Raw genomic sequence first — 18,370 nt, forward strand, 5'->3', positions numbered from 1 at the left:
AATGTATAATTGATGTAAAATACATTGCACATATTTAAACTGAACAATGTGATAACTTTGATAAACATACAAACTGTGAAACCATCACCATAGTCAAGATAGTCAGTGTATCCAACACCTCCAACAGTTTTTGTGTATCCCTTTGTAATCTCTGCCTCCCACTCCTCCTTACCCCCCTACTCTTCAGATAATGACTGATGTACTTTCTGTCACTGAATTAAAGTTTTAGAAAGAATTTCATGTAAAAGGAATCATATAGCATATATATCTTTAATCCAACTTTTTTCACTTGGCATAGTTGCTTTGAGCTTCATCCATATTGTTGCATGCATCCATAGTTAGTCCATTGTACTGCTGGGTAGTATTCCATTGCATTCTTATACCACAATTTGTTTATCCATTCACCTATGAAGGAACATTTGGATTGTTTCCAGTTTGGGGGATATTACCAATAAAAATGCCTTCACTTTTAGAGGATATTTTTGCTGGATATAAAAGTTTTAATCTCACTTCTGAATATTATTGCAAACTCCTAAAAAAAATACATAGAAATCCAGCAGCCTCCTGAAACCTGATGCCTTTTGAGCAACTAGAGTTTATTCTAGGATGCAATAATGAATTAATATTAGAAGATATATATATATATATAATTTATCCTATTAACAGATATAAGAAGAAAATAGTAAGACCTTCTCCATGGATATCGAAAAAGCATTTGATAAAATGTAATACTCGTTCTTAAAAACACTCAAAAATGAAAATAAATGGCTAATTTATTTACATGATTCATCTAAAAAGAAATCATTGTTGGATACACAATATCCTAGGCACAACATAAACAATTCTCATAGATCATAAATAACAATTAGACAAGGCAACTCCTTAACTGTTGTGGAACAAGATAGAATTACAGCTCCATGACTATGTCTGAAATAAGACAGAGACAAGGATAGTCTCCAATCACAAAAATAATTGAACAACTTTCTGACTAGCATATGTAACTGGTGCTTTTATTTTGACAATGGCATCTGTTACTTTGCTTTAATCTTCCTACTTCTGTTTGAAAATACCAGATTTCCCCTCGTTTCTGCAGCTTCTAATCTCTATTTCTTTCTAATCTCCAGCAGAAGCTCAAATCCTGTAACAATCCCTTCCCTTCTTACTTAGAGCCCTTCAGTTCTTCTGTTGTGCATTTCCCTTTGCTGCAGCAAGGTAAATAAACCTGAATTTGTTTGACTACAGGTATGTTTCCCCTGATTTTAGCTAGAGTTTTACTATACCAGTGACATATTCAAGTGGCCATGAACGAGAAGATTGATATATATTTACCTACTTAGAAGTTTCTGCAGGACAAAAACAATGTAAGCAAAGTCAAGAGGCACATAAAATATATTGGAACTCATATTACAGAGATTAATAACATATGAAGAAATAAAAGAAATAAAGAAAAATGTCAATAATTTAAAATGTGTAAAGAATATGAAAAGACATCACAGGAAAGGAAATGACTTTTAAAAATATAAAATGTTGAAGTGATGTCAGAAAGATGGTGACAGAAAGTGATGTCAGAAAGAAATAGGAGGATTCTGACTTTCCCTTTCTTCACAGATGCACTGAATAAACAGCTACATAGTTGAGAGATTCTTATACTCTGAGTGACAGGAAATACTCACAACACAATAGGTTGGAAAAGCTGAGACACACTAACGAAATAAACTCCATCCTTGGATTACAACTTGGATGTATTCCAAATCCCAGTTTCTTCCTGAGGAGTGAAGATTTTAGACCACACACCTAACGTCCCAACTTCTATGGCTTCCAATTGAAAGTCCAGCTCCCAAATCGGCTCAGACGGTAAAGCGTCTGCCTACAATGTGGGAGACCTGGGTTCAATCCCTGGGTCGGGAAGATCTCCTGGAGAAGGAAATGGCAACCCACTCTAGTATTCTTGCCGGGAAAATCCCATGGATGGAGGAGCCTGGTGGGCTACAGTTCATGGGGTCACAAAGAATGGACACGACTGAGTGACTTCACTCACTCACTCACTCATGAGACTGAAAGGAGCTTGGCATTTGTGTGTCCCCAGGACTATATGAAGCAAAGAAGTCATTCTTAAACTAGTATGTAAGCACTTGCCCTGGTTATAAACACTTGTTCCCCAGGTTCAGTGTAGAAGGAGCAGGTAAAAATACTTCAGATTCTTCCTGGAAAGGGTTAGACTGCATATTTTTCAAGCTGCTGCTTGAGAATCATGTTTCTACCTAGTCTGCACCTGGGAGGTGACTGTGCAGGAAATTAGCAGAATATTAGGAGCATAAACAGTATATACAATGCCACATCATTCCTAGCTGTTGCCTGAAGTTTGGGCTTCCAATTAGGTTTCATCTAGGAGCTGACAGGGCAGGCAATTTAGTAGTTTCCTAGGAGTTCGTGCATGTGCACATTTCCTCTCCTTCAGGGCACCAGTGGAACTTGGCATACCATAATCTCCCGGGGGCCACTGAGAACAAAGATGGCAATTTGGACAAAAAGAAAGATTTGAGAGGCACTTAAGAATCTTTAATCAGGCTGATGGGCAAGGATCATCTCCTACATGAGGCCAGTCTGTCAAGACTAGGAGAGATGGCTGTTATATTTAAAGTATAAAAACCGATATGAACATTTGAGGAAAATGAAGAGAGAAATAAAAGAACAAACAAAAGAAAAAGATAAACATCAGAAAACTGACCCTATTGGGATGGAGATAAATAGTTTATGTGACAGAGAAGTCAAAATTGTGGTCATAAAGATGCCTGAAGAGGTCAGGAGAGCAATGTATGAAGAAAGTGAGAATTTCAACAAAGAGAAAAAAATATGTAAAACTACTGTAAAATATATTAAAAAAAATCAATCCCAAATATTCACTGGCGGGACTGATGCTGAAGCTGAACCTCTAATACTTTGGCCACCTGATGTGAAGAGCTGATTCACTGGAAAAGACGCTGATGCTGGGAAAGATTGAGGGCAGGAGGAGAAGGAGGAAACAAAGGATGGGAATGTTGGATGGCATCACCAACTCAATGGACATGAGTTTGAACAAACTCCAGGAGATAGTAAAGAACAAGGATGCCTGGCATGCTGCAGTCCACGGCATCTCAAAGAGTCAGACATGACTTAGCAGCTGAACAACAATAACAACAACTAAGCAAAAACCTCTTTATAGAGGTGAAGAATACAGTAAATGAACTGAATATTTCAATAGAGAAAATAAACAGCAGACTAGATTGAGTGGAAAAAAGTACCAGTTAATTCAAAGACAGGAAAGGGAAATCATTCAGTCCAGAGGAGCAAAATGTTTAAAAAAGAATAGAAAAGAGGGAAGGTAGTTTTAGGAACTTATGGGTTACAATCAAGTGTACCAATGTCTGTATTATGGGAGTCTGAAAAAGCTAAGAGAGAAAGGAAGGGACAGAAAGTTCACTCAGAAGAATAATGGTTGGCCATTCTTTGCTACCCAGAGAGGGGTGCATTGTTCTGGGTTCTTGTCATAAATTAAAGGAAAACTTCCATCATGTCTGGAGCCCTTGATGCCCAGCAAGAAAGAGGTGTATGACGTCAAATTCCTTGGAGCAGGAACTTACTTAGGGGGCATCAACTGTAACTTTCAAATGGAACAATTAATCTACAAAGAAAAAGTGATAACATCTACATCATAAATCTGAAGAGAACCTGGGAGAAGTTTCTGCTGGCAGCTCATGCCATTGTTGCCTTGAAAACCCGGCTGATATCACAGTCATATCCTCCAGGAATACTGGTCAGCAAGATGTGGTAAAGTTGCTGCCACTGCATCCACTTCTATTCCTGGCTGTTTCACTCCTGGAACATTCCCTAACCAGATTCAGGCAGCCTGCAAGGAGCTATGACTTCTGGTGGTTGCTAATCCCAGGGCTTACCACCAGCTCCTCCAGAGGTATCTCATATTAGCCTACTTACTATTGCTCTTTGTAACACAGACTCTCCTTTCCACTCTGCAGATATTACCATATATGTAACAAGGGAGTTCACTCTATGGATGCTGTCCCAGGAAGTTCTGTGCATGCACGTACCAGCTCCTATGAAAACTTGAAGGCATGAAGATCATGTCTGATCTCTACTTTTCAAAATTTTTGAAGAGACTGAAAAGCAAAAGCAGGCCACTTCTGAAATGGATGTAAGCATGGAGAAATTTCAAGACGAATGGATTGCTTCAGCTTCCAAATTTATTGCTACTCAGCCCTAGGTTGCAGACTAGTCTGAAGGCGCCCTCCATGCTTACTCAGAAGCTTCCTACTGAAAACTGGAGCACTCAGCCTGCATTACAGACCGGTCTGCAACTGCCAATGCTCAGGTCACTGAATGGGTAGGAACTACCACTGAAGCTATTCTCCCGTAGACTCTTTCATAGAAAATGGAATAAGGATGTTGGGAAATAAGCAATTTCAAAAAAAGAAAAGGAAAGAAAGAAAGAAAAAAAAAGTCTGAGAATGTCCAAAACTGGAGGAAGGAAAACTAAATCAAGGAAGGTGAAAGAAAGCCAAAAAGATAAACCAAAGAGATCCAGACCAAGATACATTATAATCAAATTGTCAAACATTAAAGAGAAATTTTGAAAGAAGAAAGAGAAAAATCTGCCAACCAGGTTGATGCTCTCCACATCAGGTGGCCAAAGTATTGGAGTTTCAGCTTCACCATCAGTCCCTCCAATGAACACCCAGGACTGATCTCCTTTAGAATGGACTGGTTGTTTCTCCTTGCAGTCCAAGGAACTCTCAAGAGTCTTCTCCAACACCACAGTTCAAAAGCATCAATTCTTCAGTGCTCAGCTTTCTTTACAGTCTAACTCTCACATCTATACATGACCATTGGAAAAACTGTAGCCTTGACTAGATGGACCTTTGTTGACAAAGTAATGTGTCTGCTTTTTAATATGCTCTCTAGGTTGGTCATAACTTTCCTTCCAAGGAGCAAGCATCTTTTAATTTCATGACTGCAATCACCATCTGCAGTGACTTTGGAGCCCAGAAAAATAAAGTCTGACACTGTTTCCACTGTTTCCCTATCTATTTGCCATGAAGGATATGCAGATGACAGGATACTATATATAGAAAACCCTGAAGACTCCACAGAAAAACTATTAGAACTGATAAACAATTTCAGCAAGGTAGAAGGATATAAGATTAACATACAGAAATTGGTTCTATTTATTTGCACTAACAATGAAATATCAGAAAGGGAAAACTAAAAAAAAATCCCTTTAAAAATTGCATCACATGGTAGCTCTATTTTTAGTTTTTTAAGTAACCTCTGTATTGTTCTCTGGTATTGATTCCTTCCTGAGTATTATTAATTTTAATAATTGTGCTGTTTGTCTCTGTATGTTCATTCTTTATTTCTTCTATGTCTTTGTTAATTGATTCTTGCATTTTCTCCATTGTATTTTCGAGGTTTTGGATCATCTTGACTATTATTATTCTGAATTCTTTTTCAGGTAGTTTGCCTATTTCTTCTTCATTTACTTGGACTTGTATGCTTCTAGGTTCTTCCTTCATTGTGCAGTATTTCTCTGCCTTTTCAATATTTTTTTTAACTTATCGTGTTTGAAGTCTCCTTTTCCCAGGTTTCGAGTTTGAATTCTTTCTTCCTTTTGGTTTCTGTCCTTGTAAGTTTGGTCTAGTGGTTTGTGTAAACTTCATGTAGGGTGTGATTTGTATTTGTGCTCTGGTGGGAGGAGGTGAGTGTTTTTTTTTTTTCTTTTTCCTCTTATGGGCAGGACTGAATGAGGTGGTAATCCTGCCTGCTGATGATTGGGTTTGTATTTTTGTCTTGTTTGTTGTTTGGATGAGGTGTCCTGCACAAGGTGCTACTGGCAGTTGGGCTATGCTGGGTCTTGTATAAAAGTGGTTGCCTTTGTGGGAGTTCTTACTATTTGATATGCTCTAGTGTTAGGAGTTCTTAGGTAGTTTAGGGTCTTGGAGTCAGTGCTCCCACTCCAAAGGCTCAGGGCCTGATCTCTGGCTGGGAATGGAGATTCCACAGGTGGTTTGTTATGGCATTAAATGGGATTAAAACAAATACCCAAAGGTGAGAAACAAAAGTCACACTTTAGACAAGTGACAATTGCAAAATCAAGCAAACAATAGCTAAAATAATGGAATATACACACATACATATATACCCATAAGCAAAAGCAAAACAGTCCAAAAGAAAAAAAAAAAAAGGACAATAGATTGACCTGGTGAACAAAGGAAATCTAAAATGATATCCATCAGTTAAGAGCAAAACTAACTAAAGCACAAACTGGAAAACAAAACTAAAGCAAGGTGCCAACTGGGGACTAAAGCAATGAAAACAATGAAAATATAGTGAGAAAAAGAAAGAATAGAAATGCAAAGTTAAAAAGAGGTAAATAAAGAAGATTTATGTATATTAAAGGTTAACTGCAGTGGGAAAAGAACAGTAGGAAAAGCAAACAAAGAAATAAATGTAGGAAAAATAGGAAATCAAAAAAATTAAAAAATTTAAATTTAAAAGAAAAGAGAAAAAAGAAAAAAAGAAAAACCCACAGAATCTTATAAGGCTAATATAGAGGCAGACGTACATAACAGAAATAAATATGTGTGATTAAAAAATTTTTCAAAAACTTAAATAGATTTAATAGAACAAATGAAATTGACAACTACAGCAACAGGGGGAAAAAAGGAAAGGAAAAAAAGAAAAAAGTATCCAGAATCAACCACAGAACAAGTCAAAATATTAGAATAATAACTGTTTTTCTTGAGTCTCTGCTGTCAGCATCCTTTTCCTCGCTAGGAGTCACAGTCCACTTTGACTCTCTAGGATGCTGTCTGGTACTGGACTGGTCTCTGGACCTGCTGTGGGGGCAGCTCAGACTCTAATCTGGTCTTGCTCCTACCTGTTCTTGTCTTCAATTTTCACAGCTGTTAGAACTAGTGTGTTTTCTTTTGTGAGAACTCTCATTGTCCTTTTATATATTCCATAGACACAGAGTCAGCCTAGTTGATCATGTGGATTCAATCTGCAGCTTGTACAGCTGGTGGGAAGGTTTTGGGTCCTCTTCCTTAGCCACACTGCCCCTGGGTTTCACTTGTGGTTTTGTCTTCACCTCTGCCTGTGGATCGTCCACTGGGGTTTGTTCCTGAGGCTGCTCTGGAGGATTTGGGTCTGCCAGAGTGTGGGCCAGGTGTGGAGGTGGCACAGATGCTTGGGTGGCAGTGGCCCAGGCATCACTAGGTACTCAGAGGAGCCAGTGGTTAGGGCAGCAGGAAATATCATGCTCTAGAAGGGCATGGCAACCCACTCCAGTATTCCTGCCTGGAGAATCCCTGGACAGAGAAGCCTGGAAGGCCACAGTCCACAGGATCTCAGAGTTGGATATGATCAAAGTGACCCCATGTGCACAGATGCAGGATTTTTTCTAGCCTCTGGCAGCTCTGTCCCAGTGAAGATTATGCTTGGAAGTGGTGCAGTTGCTTGGATCATGGGGACCCTGGCAATGCCAGCTATGCAGGAGCACTGGCAGCTATTGTCACTGGAGATATGGTGCTACTAGGGCTTTTTCTAGCCTGTGGCAGCTCTGCCCCAGTGATGACTGAGCATGAAGGTGGTGCAGCTGCTTGGGTTGCAGGGACCCTGGCAGCACCAAGTGTGCAGGGACATGGACTGCCTCAGATGCAGGAACTATGGCTTTATCAGAGTCCTTTTCTAGACTCTGCCACCTCCTTCTTTTGCCTTCAGTCTTTCCAAGCATCAGGGTCTTTTGCAGTGAGAGCTGGCATTTCGCATCAAGTGGCCAAAGTATTGGAGCTTAAGCATCAGTCCTTCCAAGGAATATTCAGAGTTGATTTCCTTTAGGATTGATTGGTTTGATTTCCTTGTAGTCCAAAGGACTTCACCACCACAGTTGGAAAGCATCAGTTCTTCAGTGCTCAGTCTTCTTTGTGGTCCAAACTCTCACATACTTACATGACTACTGGAAAAAACATAGCTTTGACTATATGGAGCTTTGTTAGCAAAGTGATGTCTCTGTCTTTTAATACACTGTCTAGGATTGTCATAGATTTCCTTCCAAGGAGCAAGTGTCTTTTAAACTCATGACTGCAGTCACTTTCTACAGTGATTTTGGAGACCAAGAAAATAAAGTCTGTCACTGTTTCCACTTTTATTTGCCATGAAATGATGGGACTGGTTGTCGTGGTCTTAGTTTTTTGAATGTTGAGTCTTTAGCAGCTTTTTCACTCTCCTCTTTCACCTTCACCAAAAGGCTCTAGTTCCTCTTCACTTTCTGTCATCAGTGTGGTATCATCTGCATATCTGAGGTTGTTGATATTTCTCCAGCAGTCTTGACTCCAGCTTGTGTTTCATCCAGCCCAGGATTTCACATGATGTACTCTGCATATAGGTTAAATAAGCAGGGTGACAATATACAGCCCTGATGCACTCCTTTCCCAATTTTGAGCCAGTTCATTGTTCCATGTCCTGTTCTTGGACTGCATACAGTTCAACAGAACTTGTTGCTTCTTGATCTGCATACAGGTTTCTCAGAGACAGGTAAGGTGATCTGGTAGTCCCATCTCTTGAAGAATTTTCCAAAGTTTGTTGTGACCCACACAGTCAAAAGCTTTAGTGTAGTCAATGAAGTAGAAGATGTTTTTCTGGAACTCCCTTGCTTTCTCCGTGATTCAAGAAATGTTGGCGATCTGATCTCTGATTCTTCTGCCTCTTTGAAATCCAGTTGTACATCTGAAAGTTCTAGGTTCACGTACTGCTAAAGCTTAGCTTGAAGGATTTTGAGCATAACCTTACTAGCTTGTGAAGTGAGCACAGTTGTATGGTAGTTTGAACATTTTTTTGGCATTACCCTTCTTTGAGATTGGGATGAAAACTGAATTTTTCCAGTCCTGTGGCCACTGTCGTGTTTTACAAATTTGTTGACGTACTGAGTGCAGCACTTTAACAGCATCATCTTTTAGAATTTTAAATAGCTCAGGTGAAATTTCATTACCTCCACCAACTTTGTTTGTACTAATGCTTTTTAAGGCCCACTTGACTTCACAGTGCAGGATGTCTGGCTCTAAATGAGTGACCACACCATCATGGTTATCCCAGTCATTAAGACCTTTTTGGTATAGTTCTTCTGTGCACTCTTGCTACCTCTTCTTAATCTCTTCCTCTTGTGTTAGGTCATTACTGTTTCTGTCCTTTATCGTGCCCATCCTTGCATGAGATGTTTCCTTGATATCTCCAGTTTTCTTGAAGAGATCTGTAGTCTTTCCCATTCTGTGATTTTCCTCTATTTCTTTGCATTGTTCATTTAGGAAGGCCTTCTTATCTCTTCTTGCTATTCTCTGGAACTCAGCATTCAGTTGAATATTTCTTTCTCTTTCTCCTTTGCCTTTCACTTCTCTTTGCTCCTCAGCTATCTGTAAAGTCTCCTCAGACAACCACTTTGCTTTCTTACATTTCTTTTTTGGGGGGGATGGTTTTCATCACTGCCTCCTGTACAATGCTATGAACCTCCATTATAATTCTTCAGGTACTCCTTCTATCAGGTCTAATCTCTTGAATCTATTAATCACCTCTACTATGTAATCACAAGGGATTGATTTAGGTCATACCTGAATGGCTTAGAAGTTATCCCTACTTTCTTCAATTTAAGCCTGAATTTTGCAATAAGGCGTTCATGATCTGAGCCAGTCAGCTCCCAGTTTTGTTTTTACTGACAAGTAAAAGATAGTTCTCCATCTTTGGCTGCAAAGAACATAATAGGTCTGATTTTAGCATTGACCACCTGGTGATGTCCATTTGTAGAGTCTCCTGTGTTGTTGGGTGCTTGTTATGACAAGTGTGTTCTCTTGACCAAACCCTGTTAGCCTTTGCCTTGCTTCATTTTGTACTCCAAGGCCAAACTTGCCTGTTATTCCAGTATTTCTTGGCTTCCTACTTTGGCATTCTAATCCCCTATGCTGAAAAGGACATCTTTTTTGCTGTTAGTTATAGAAGGTTTTGTAGGTCTTCATAGAATATGTCAACTTCTGCTTCTTTGGCATCAGTGGTTGGGGTGTAGATTTGAATTACTGTGATGCTGAATTGTTTGCCTTGGAAAGGAACCAAGATCATTCTGTCATTTTTGCGATTGCACCTTTGCTTGGCTCCCTTGCAATAAAGTCTTTTCTTGTAATAGGCTGCACAGTAGGTAATGAGCCCGATTGCTTGGTGACATGATCAGACCAGCTAAAGCCCAAAAGACTGATGATATGCTCTGTTGTGATCAGTGTAGGATAATAACCACTCTCAAACATTGCTGATTTAGTGAAAATTTATATATCCACATATGGAAAACAATTTGGCAATGTCAAAAACATTGTATGCAGCATACTACATTTTGTGCAATAAAATAGAAAAATAGATCTTTATAATTGATTGCATATATATAAAAAACTGTAGAATAAGAAAAATGGTTACCTTCTTGTAAGACTTGGGATGGAATGAGGCAAATGGTGGGTAGGAGTGAAAATAACTTGCTACTTGAAACCATTTTGTATATTTTTTTGATTTATAATTTATATGGAGGAATACTTTCTTTCTCAGATAGCTCCTATTACTATGGGGCTTCCCTAGTGGCTCAGACGGTAAAGAATCTGCCTGGAATGCAGGAGACCCAGGTTCAATCTCTGGGTCTGTAAGATCTCCTGGAGAAGGGAATAGCAACCCACTCCAGTATTCTTGCCTCCATGGACAGAGGAGTCTGGCAGGCAAGAGTCCATGGGGTCACACAGAGTTGGACATGACTGAGCAACTAATACACACACACCTATCACTATATATTTAAAATTTTCTTTTTAAACCACTTTAAAAATTGCTCCCCCACCATTTATACAAATATGTTCTGGTTGCTAACAATTATAATTCTGTCCTTATCAACTCCTTAAGTTCTGGATGTCATTCTTTTCTCCATTTTTTTTGACATCTACTTTTCTTCTAGGTTTGGTCCACATTCATTATTCTCCTATCCTCATTGTTTATTTGTCATTCCACTGCATTCCCATTTCAGTGATGTCCAGTGGACACTGTTAAGGCCTATCTTGCCTAATATCTCTGTTTCATTTTCTTCTTGACATTTTTCCTTCTTGTGGATTTTGTGATAAAATTTTATCCAGTGCTGGGAACTCTGAACAGCTATGTGTAAAAGAATGAAATCAGAACACTCCCTAACTCCATACACAAAAATAAACTAAAAATGGATTAAAGACCTAAATGTAAGACCAAACACTATAAAACTTTAGAGGAAAACAGGAAGAACACTCTTTGACATAAATCACAGCAAGATCTTTTTTGACCCACTTCCTAGAGTAATAAAAATAAAAACAAAAGTAAAAAAATGGATTTAATTATATTTAAAAGGTCTTACACAGGCTTCCCCAGCTGGCTTAGTGGTAAAGAATCTACCTGCAATGCAGGAGACACAGGAGATGTGGGTTTGATCTCTGGGTTGGGAAGATCCTCCGGATGAAGGCATGGCTACCCACTCCAGGATTCTTGCTGGGAATATCCCATGGACAGAGAAACCTAGTGGGATAATGTCCATGGGGTCACAAAGAGTCAGACATCAGTGAAGCAACTGAGCACAGCACAAAAGGTTTTGCACAACAAAGAAAACCATAAATGAGATGAAAAGACCACCTTCATAATGGAAAAAAAGGTTTGCAAATGAAGCAACTGGGATTAATCTCCAAAATATACAAACAGCCCATGATACTTAACAGCATCAAAGCAAAAGGCCCAATCAACAAATGGGCAAAAGACCTAAAAAGACAATTCTCTGAAGAAGACATACAAATGACCAAGAGGCACATGAAAGGATGCTCAATATTACTGTTAGAGAAATGCAGACTAAAACTTCAATGAGGCATCACCTCACTCTGGTCAGATGACCATCATCAAAAAAATCTGCAAAGAGTAAATGCTGGAGAGCATGTGGAGAAAAAGGGACCTTCTTGTACTGTGATGGGGATGTGAACTGTTATACCCACTATGGAGAACAGTATAGAGATTACTTAAAAAAACTAAAAATAGAACCATATGATCTAGAAATCCCTCTACTGGGCATATACCCTGAGAAAACTGTAATTCAAAAAGACACATGCACTTCAGTGTTCACTGCAGCACTATTTACAGTAACCAGGACATGGAAGCAGCCTACATATTCATTGACCTATGAATGGATAAAGAACATGTAGTACTTTTATACAATGGAATATTCTCAGTCATAAAAAGGACTGAAATTGGATAATTTGTAGGGAAGTGAATGGACCTAGGCTCTGTCACACAGAGTGAAGTAAGTCAGAAAGAGGAGAACAGATATTGTATATGAACTCATATATATGCGGAATCTAGAAAATGGTACAGATGAACCTATTTGCTGGACAGGAATAGTGATGCAGATGTAGATAACATCTGTGTGGACACAGAGTGGGGGGAGGAGAGTGGAATGAACTGGGAAATTAGGATTGAAATATATACACTATCATGTGTTAAATAAATAACTATTGGGAACCTGCTCCGTAGCACAGAGAGCTCAGCTCAGTGTTCTGTGATGACCTAGATGGGTGAGATGGGTTGGAGAGAGGTCTAAGAAGGATGGAATACATGTACACACATAGCTGATTCACTTTGTTGTACAGCAGAAACTAACACTACATTGTAAAGCGACTACATCCCAATTAAAAAATATTTATCCAGATTTTCTTCCTAACTCACTCTTCTTCCTCAACTTTCTCTCCAATTATTCTCTCTCTCCCTCCATGTCTTAGAAATGTTGTCGATCCTCAGGATTCATCCCATATCTTTCTCCTCATTATTATACATACTCCAAATAGATTGTCTCACTTACTTCCACAGTTTAAATTTCACTTGTACTTTGATGAATTCTGAGAGATTTATATCTCCATATCAATTCACTATCATAAATTCCAACTGTCTATTGGATATTTTCCCATTTAAATGTGTCATAAACATCTAACATTCAACATATTCTTCTCCAAATATACTCATCTCTTGTCTTTACTATCTGGATAAATGGAACTTTCACTCATTCATTGGCTCAAGATAGGTTCCTGGGCAATATCTTAGGTTCCTTTCTTTTCTTATAACCCACATTCAAATAGAGCCCAAGCCTTGACAAATTTTACTTTCTCAGTATCTTTCATAATCCCTTTAAAAAATCATTGTTTTATATCAAAGTACAATTATGTAAGAGCAGGTTATGTGAAATAACCATTCTTCCTGTTTTTCATTGGATCCATTTACAGGTAATCAGATTTTTTTCAGCCAGAAAGAGTATTTACCTTTTCCCAAACTCGGGATGTTATCATGAATATTACTGTCCCTGCAGTCTGTTACATTTGAGAAAAGAATATATATATATATATATATATATAAGAATATATATATATCAATGCTTTCTTCCATGGCCCCCACCCATTTCTCTGGTTACCTTAGGGCTCAAACTCAGTGATTAGGTCTAGAAATACCTTTCTGATATTTTCAGTGATGTTAATGCCATCAATTAACACAACTCCAGAGGTTGTGATCTCCTCTCCAGTCAACATTTTGAATATAGTGGTTTTTCCAGCTCCATTTAATCCAAGTAATCCAAAGCACTCATACTTTGGGACTAAAAGGGAGATATTTCTCACAGCCTTTACAACTGGACACTTGTAGTAAATCTGAGAAAATTAAAAGAGAACCACAATGTACTGAAGCACTGATAATGGGTCAACCACAACCATAACCTCAGACCCTGTAGACTGTTACATATGGACAGTTTCAGAAGAGCCTTTCCCCTTTCAGCCCTCTATTTTACCAGAAGGTACATAGATCCCATAGAACTCCAATGAATTAGTAATACTACCAACAAATTCGTGGCAGGGAAGGTGGGCTAAATCTTGGACATTGAATGGCTTTACCTTTGTAAGTTCGTTGAAAAGCAAAGGGGCAGCCATCAACCTAGGTAACAGTTTCTGGACTCTCTTTCTTTCATCTATTACATCTTTATCCCCATATTCCTTGATTACTTGGATGGAATCTGTAGCCTATATTTTCAAGACAAAGATCACAGATTTGAATACACGTCAGACATTTTGGCTTAAACTGGGTGGCTTTTTGAAAGCTGACCTGAGGGAGTAATTTCAAAAATGTGACAAAATATTTGAGTAATTTCTATTAAAAAGCCTCTCTACCAATTTCCTGAGGAGGGCATGGGAGCCCACTCCAGTCTTCTTGCCTGCAGAATTGCCATGGACAAAGGACCTGGCAAGCTACAGTCCACAGGGTCACAAAGAGTTGTACACGGCTGAGTGACTAAGCACAGCACCGATTTCCTGAACTCTTTTTTTCTTTAATTTTAATTTTTACTTTATTTTACTTTACAATGCTGTATTGGTTTTGCCATACATTGACTTGAATCCACCACGGGTGTACATGCGTTCCCAAACATGAACCCCCCTCCCACCTCCCTCCCCATAACATCTCTCTGGGTCATCACTGTGCACCAGCCCCAAGCATGCTGTATCCTGCATCGGACATAGACTGGCGATTCGATTCTTACATGATAGTATACATGTTTCAATGCCATTCTCCCAAATCATTCCACCCTCTCCCTCTCCCTCTGAGTCCAAAAGTCTGCTATACACATCTGTGTCTTTTTTGTTGTCTTGCATACAGGGTCGTCATTGCCATCTTTCTAAATTCCATATATATGTGTTAGTATACTATATTGGTGTTTTTCTTTCTGGCTTACTTCACTCTGTATAATCGGCTCCAGTTTCATCCATCTCATCAGAACTGACTCAAATGTATTCTTTTTAATGGCTGAGTAATACTCCATTGTGTATATGTACCACAGCTTTCCTATCCATTCATCTGCTGGTGGACACCTAGGTTGTTTCCATGTCCTGGCTATTATAAACAGTGCTGCAATGAACATTGGGGTACATGTGTCTCTTTCAATTCTGGTTTCCTCGGTGTGTATGCCCAGCAGTGAGATTGCTGGGTCATAAGGCAGCTCTATTTGCAATTTTTAAAGGAATCTCCACACTGTTCTCCATAGTGGCTGTACTAGTTTGCATTCCCACCAACAGTGTAGGAGGGTTCCCTTTTCTCCATACCCTCTCCAGCGTTTATTGCTTGCAGATTTTTGGATCACAGACATTCTGACTGGTGTGAAGTGGTACCTCATTGTGGTTTTGATTTGCATTTCTCTACTAATGAGTGATGTTGAGCATCTTTTCATGTGTTTGTTAGTCATCCGCATGTCTTCTTTGGAGAAATGTCTATTTAGTTCTTTGGCCCATTTTTTGATTGGGTCGTTTATTTTTCTGGAATTGAGCTGCATAAGTTGCTTGTATATTTTTGAGATTAGTTGTTTGTCAGTTGCTTCATTTGCTATTATTTTCTCCCATTCAGAAGGCTGTCTTTTCACCTTGCTTATATTTTCCTTTGTTGGGCAGAAGCTTTTAATTTTAATTAGATCCCGTTTGTTCATTTTAGCTTTTATTTCCAGAATTCTGGGAGGTGGATCATAGAGGATCCTGCTGTGATTTATGTCAGAGAGTGTTTTGCCTATGTTCTCCTCTAGGAGTTTTATAGTTTCTGGTCTTACATTTAGATCTTTAATCCATTTTGAGTTTATTTTCATGTGCAGTGTTAGAAAGTGATCTAGTTTCATTCTTTTACAAGTGGTTGACCAGTTTTCCCAGCACCACTTGTTAAAGAGATTGTCTTTACTCCATTGTATATTCTTGCCTCCTTTGTCGAAGATAAGGTGTCCATAGGTGTGTGGATTTATCTCTGGGCTTTCTATTTTGTTCCATTGATCTATATCTCTGTCTTTGTGCCAGTACCATACTGTCTTGATGACTGTGGCTTTGTAGTAGAGCCTGAAGTCAGGCAAGTTGATTCCTCCAGTTCCATTCTTCTTTCTCAAGATTGCTTTGGCTATTCGAGGTTTTTTGTATTTCCATACAAATCTTGAAATTATTTGTTCTAGTTCTGTGAAAAATATGGCTGGTAGCTTGATAGGGATTGCATTGAATTTGTAAATTGCTGTGGGTAGTATACTCATTTTCACTATATTGATTCTTCTGATCCATGAACATGGTATATTTCTCCATCTATTAGTGTCCTCTTTGATTTCTTTCATCAGTGTTTTATAGTTTTCTATACATAGGTCTTTAGTTTCTTTAGGTAGATATATTCCTAAGTATTTTAATTCTTTTCGTTGCAATGGTGAATGGAGTTGTTTCCTTAATTTCTTTTTCTACTTTCTCATTATTAGTGTATAGGAATGCAAGGGATTTCTGTGTGTTGATTTTATATCCTGCAACTTTACTATATTCACTGATTAGCTCTAGTAATTTTCTGGTGGAGTCTTTAGGGTTTTCTATGTAGAGGATCATGTCATCTGCAAACAGTGAAAGTTTTACTTCTTCTTTTCCAATTTGGATTCCTTTTATTTCTTTTTCTGCTCTGATTGTTGTGGCCAAAACTTCCAGAACTATGTTGAATAGTAGCGGTGAAAGTGGGCACTCTTGTCTTGTTCCTGACTTTAGGGGAAATGCTTTCAATTTTTCACCATTGAGGATAATGTTTGCTGTGGGTTTGTCATATATAGCTTTTATTATGTTGAGGTATGTTCCTTCTATTCCTGCTTTCTGGAGAGTTTTTATCATAAACGGATGTTGAATTTTGTCAAAGGCCTTCTCTGCATCTATTGAGATAATCATATGGCTTTTATTTTTCAACTTGTTAATGTGGTGAATTACATTGATTGATTTGCGGATATTGAAGAATCATTGCATCCCTGGGATAAAGCCTACTTTGGTCATGGTGTATGATCTTTTTAATGTGTTGTTGGATTCTGATTGCTAGAATTTTGTTGAGGATTTTTGCATCTATGTTCATCAGTGATATTGGCCTGTAGTTTTCTTTTTTTGTAGTATCTTTGTCAGGTTTTGGTATTAGGGTGATGGTGGCCTCATAGAATGAGTTTGGAAGTTTACCTTCCTCTGCAATTTTCTGGAAGAGTTTGAGTAGGATAGGTGTTAGCTCTTCTCGAAATTTTTGGTAGCATTCAGCTGTGAAGCTGTCTGGACCTGGGCTTTTGTTTGCTGGAAGATTTCTGATTACAGTTTCAATTTCCGTGCTTGTGATGGGTCTGTTAAGATTTTCTATTTCTTCCTGGTTCAGTTTTGGAAAATTGTACTTTTCTAAGAATTTGTCCATTTCTTCCAAGTTGTCCATTTTATTGGCATATAATTGCTGATAGTAGTCTTTTATGATCCTTTGTTTTTCTGTGTTGTCTGTTGTGCTCTCTCCATTTTCATTTCTAATTTTACTGATTTGATTTTTCTCCCTTTGTTTCTTGATGAGTCTGGCTAATGGTTTGTCAATTTTATTTATCCTTTCAAAGAACCAGCTTTTGGCTTTGTTGATTTTTGCTATGGTCTCTTTTGTTTCTTTTGCATTTATTTCTGCCCTAATTTTTAAGATTTCTTTCCTTCTACTAACTCTGGGGTTCTCCAATTCTTCCTTTTCTAGTTGCTTTAGGTGTAGAGTTAGGTTATTTATTTGACTTTTTTCTTGTTTCTTGAGGTATGACTGTATTGCTATGAACTTTCCTCTTAGCACTGCTTTTATAGTGTCCCACAGGTTTTGGGTTGTTGTGTTTTCATTTTCATTAGTTTCTATGCATATTTTGATTTCTTTTTTGATTTCTTCTGTGATTTGTTGGTTATTCAGAAGTGTGTTGTTCAACCTCCATATGTTGGAATTTTTAATAGTTTTTCTCCTGTAATTGAGATCTAATCTTAATGCATTATGGTCAGAAAAGATGCTTGGAATGATTTCGATTTTTTTGAATTTATCAAGTTTAGATTTATAGCCCAGGATGTGATCTATCCTGGAGAAGGTTCTGTGAGCACTTGAGAAAAAGGTGAAATTCATTGTTTTGGGGTGAAATGTCCTATAGATATCAATTAGGTCTAACTGGTCTAATGTATCATTTAAAGTTTGCGTTTCTTTGTTAATTTTCTGTTTAGTTGATCTGTCCATAGGTGTGAGTGGGGTATTAAAGTCTCCCACTATTATTGTGTAATTGTTAATTTCCCCTTTCATACTTGTTAGCATTTGTCTTACATATTGCAGTGCTCCTATATTGGGTGCATATATATTTATAATTGTTATATCTTCTTCTTGGATTGATCCTTTGATCATTATGTAGTGGCCTTCTTTGTCTCTTTTCACAGCCTTTGTTTTAAAGTCTATTTTATCGGAT

The 18,370-nt window shown here is 38.2% G+C and overlaps 1 protein-coding gene and 1 pseudogene across 1 annotated transcript in view; one reads left to right on the forward strand and one right to left on the reverse strand.

The window, feature by feature from the left end:
- Positions 1 to 18,370, reverse strand: part of LOC138076171 (phospholipid-transporting ATPase ABCA3-like) — a 253,186-nt gene that overhangs the window by 50,117 nt on the left and 184,699 nt on the right. The window contains exons 25-27 of the mRNA XM_068968392.1: positions 17,433 to 17,445; positions 14,004 to 14,122; positions 13,569 to 13,763 (exon numbers count right to left, since the gene is read on the reverse strand). Of these exons, the coding sequence (XP_068824493.1) occupies positions 13,569 to 13,763; positions 14,004 to 14,122; positions 17,433 to 17,445 (327 nt within the window). The remainder of the gene's footprint in view (positions 1 to 13,568; positions 13,764 to 14,003; positions 14,123 to 17,432; positions 17,446 to 18,370) is intronic.
- On the forward strand, positions 3,551 to 4,411 carry LOC138075525 (small ribosomal subunit protein uS2-like; annotated as a pseudogene).

The sequence above is a fragment of the Capricornis sumatraensis genome, chromosome 3 (assembly GCF_032405125.1).
Source record: "Capricornis sumatraensis isolate serow.1 chromosome 3, serow.2, whole genome shotgun sequence".
NCBI classification, from domain to species: Eukaryota; Metazoa; Chordata; class Mammalia; order Artiodactyla; family Bovidae; genus Capricornis; species Capricornis sumatraensis.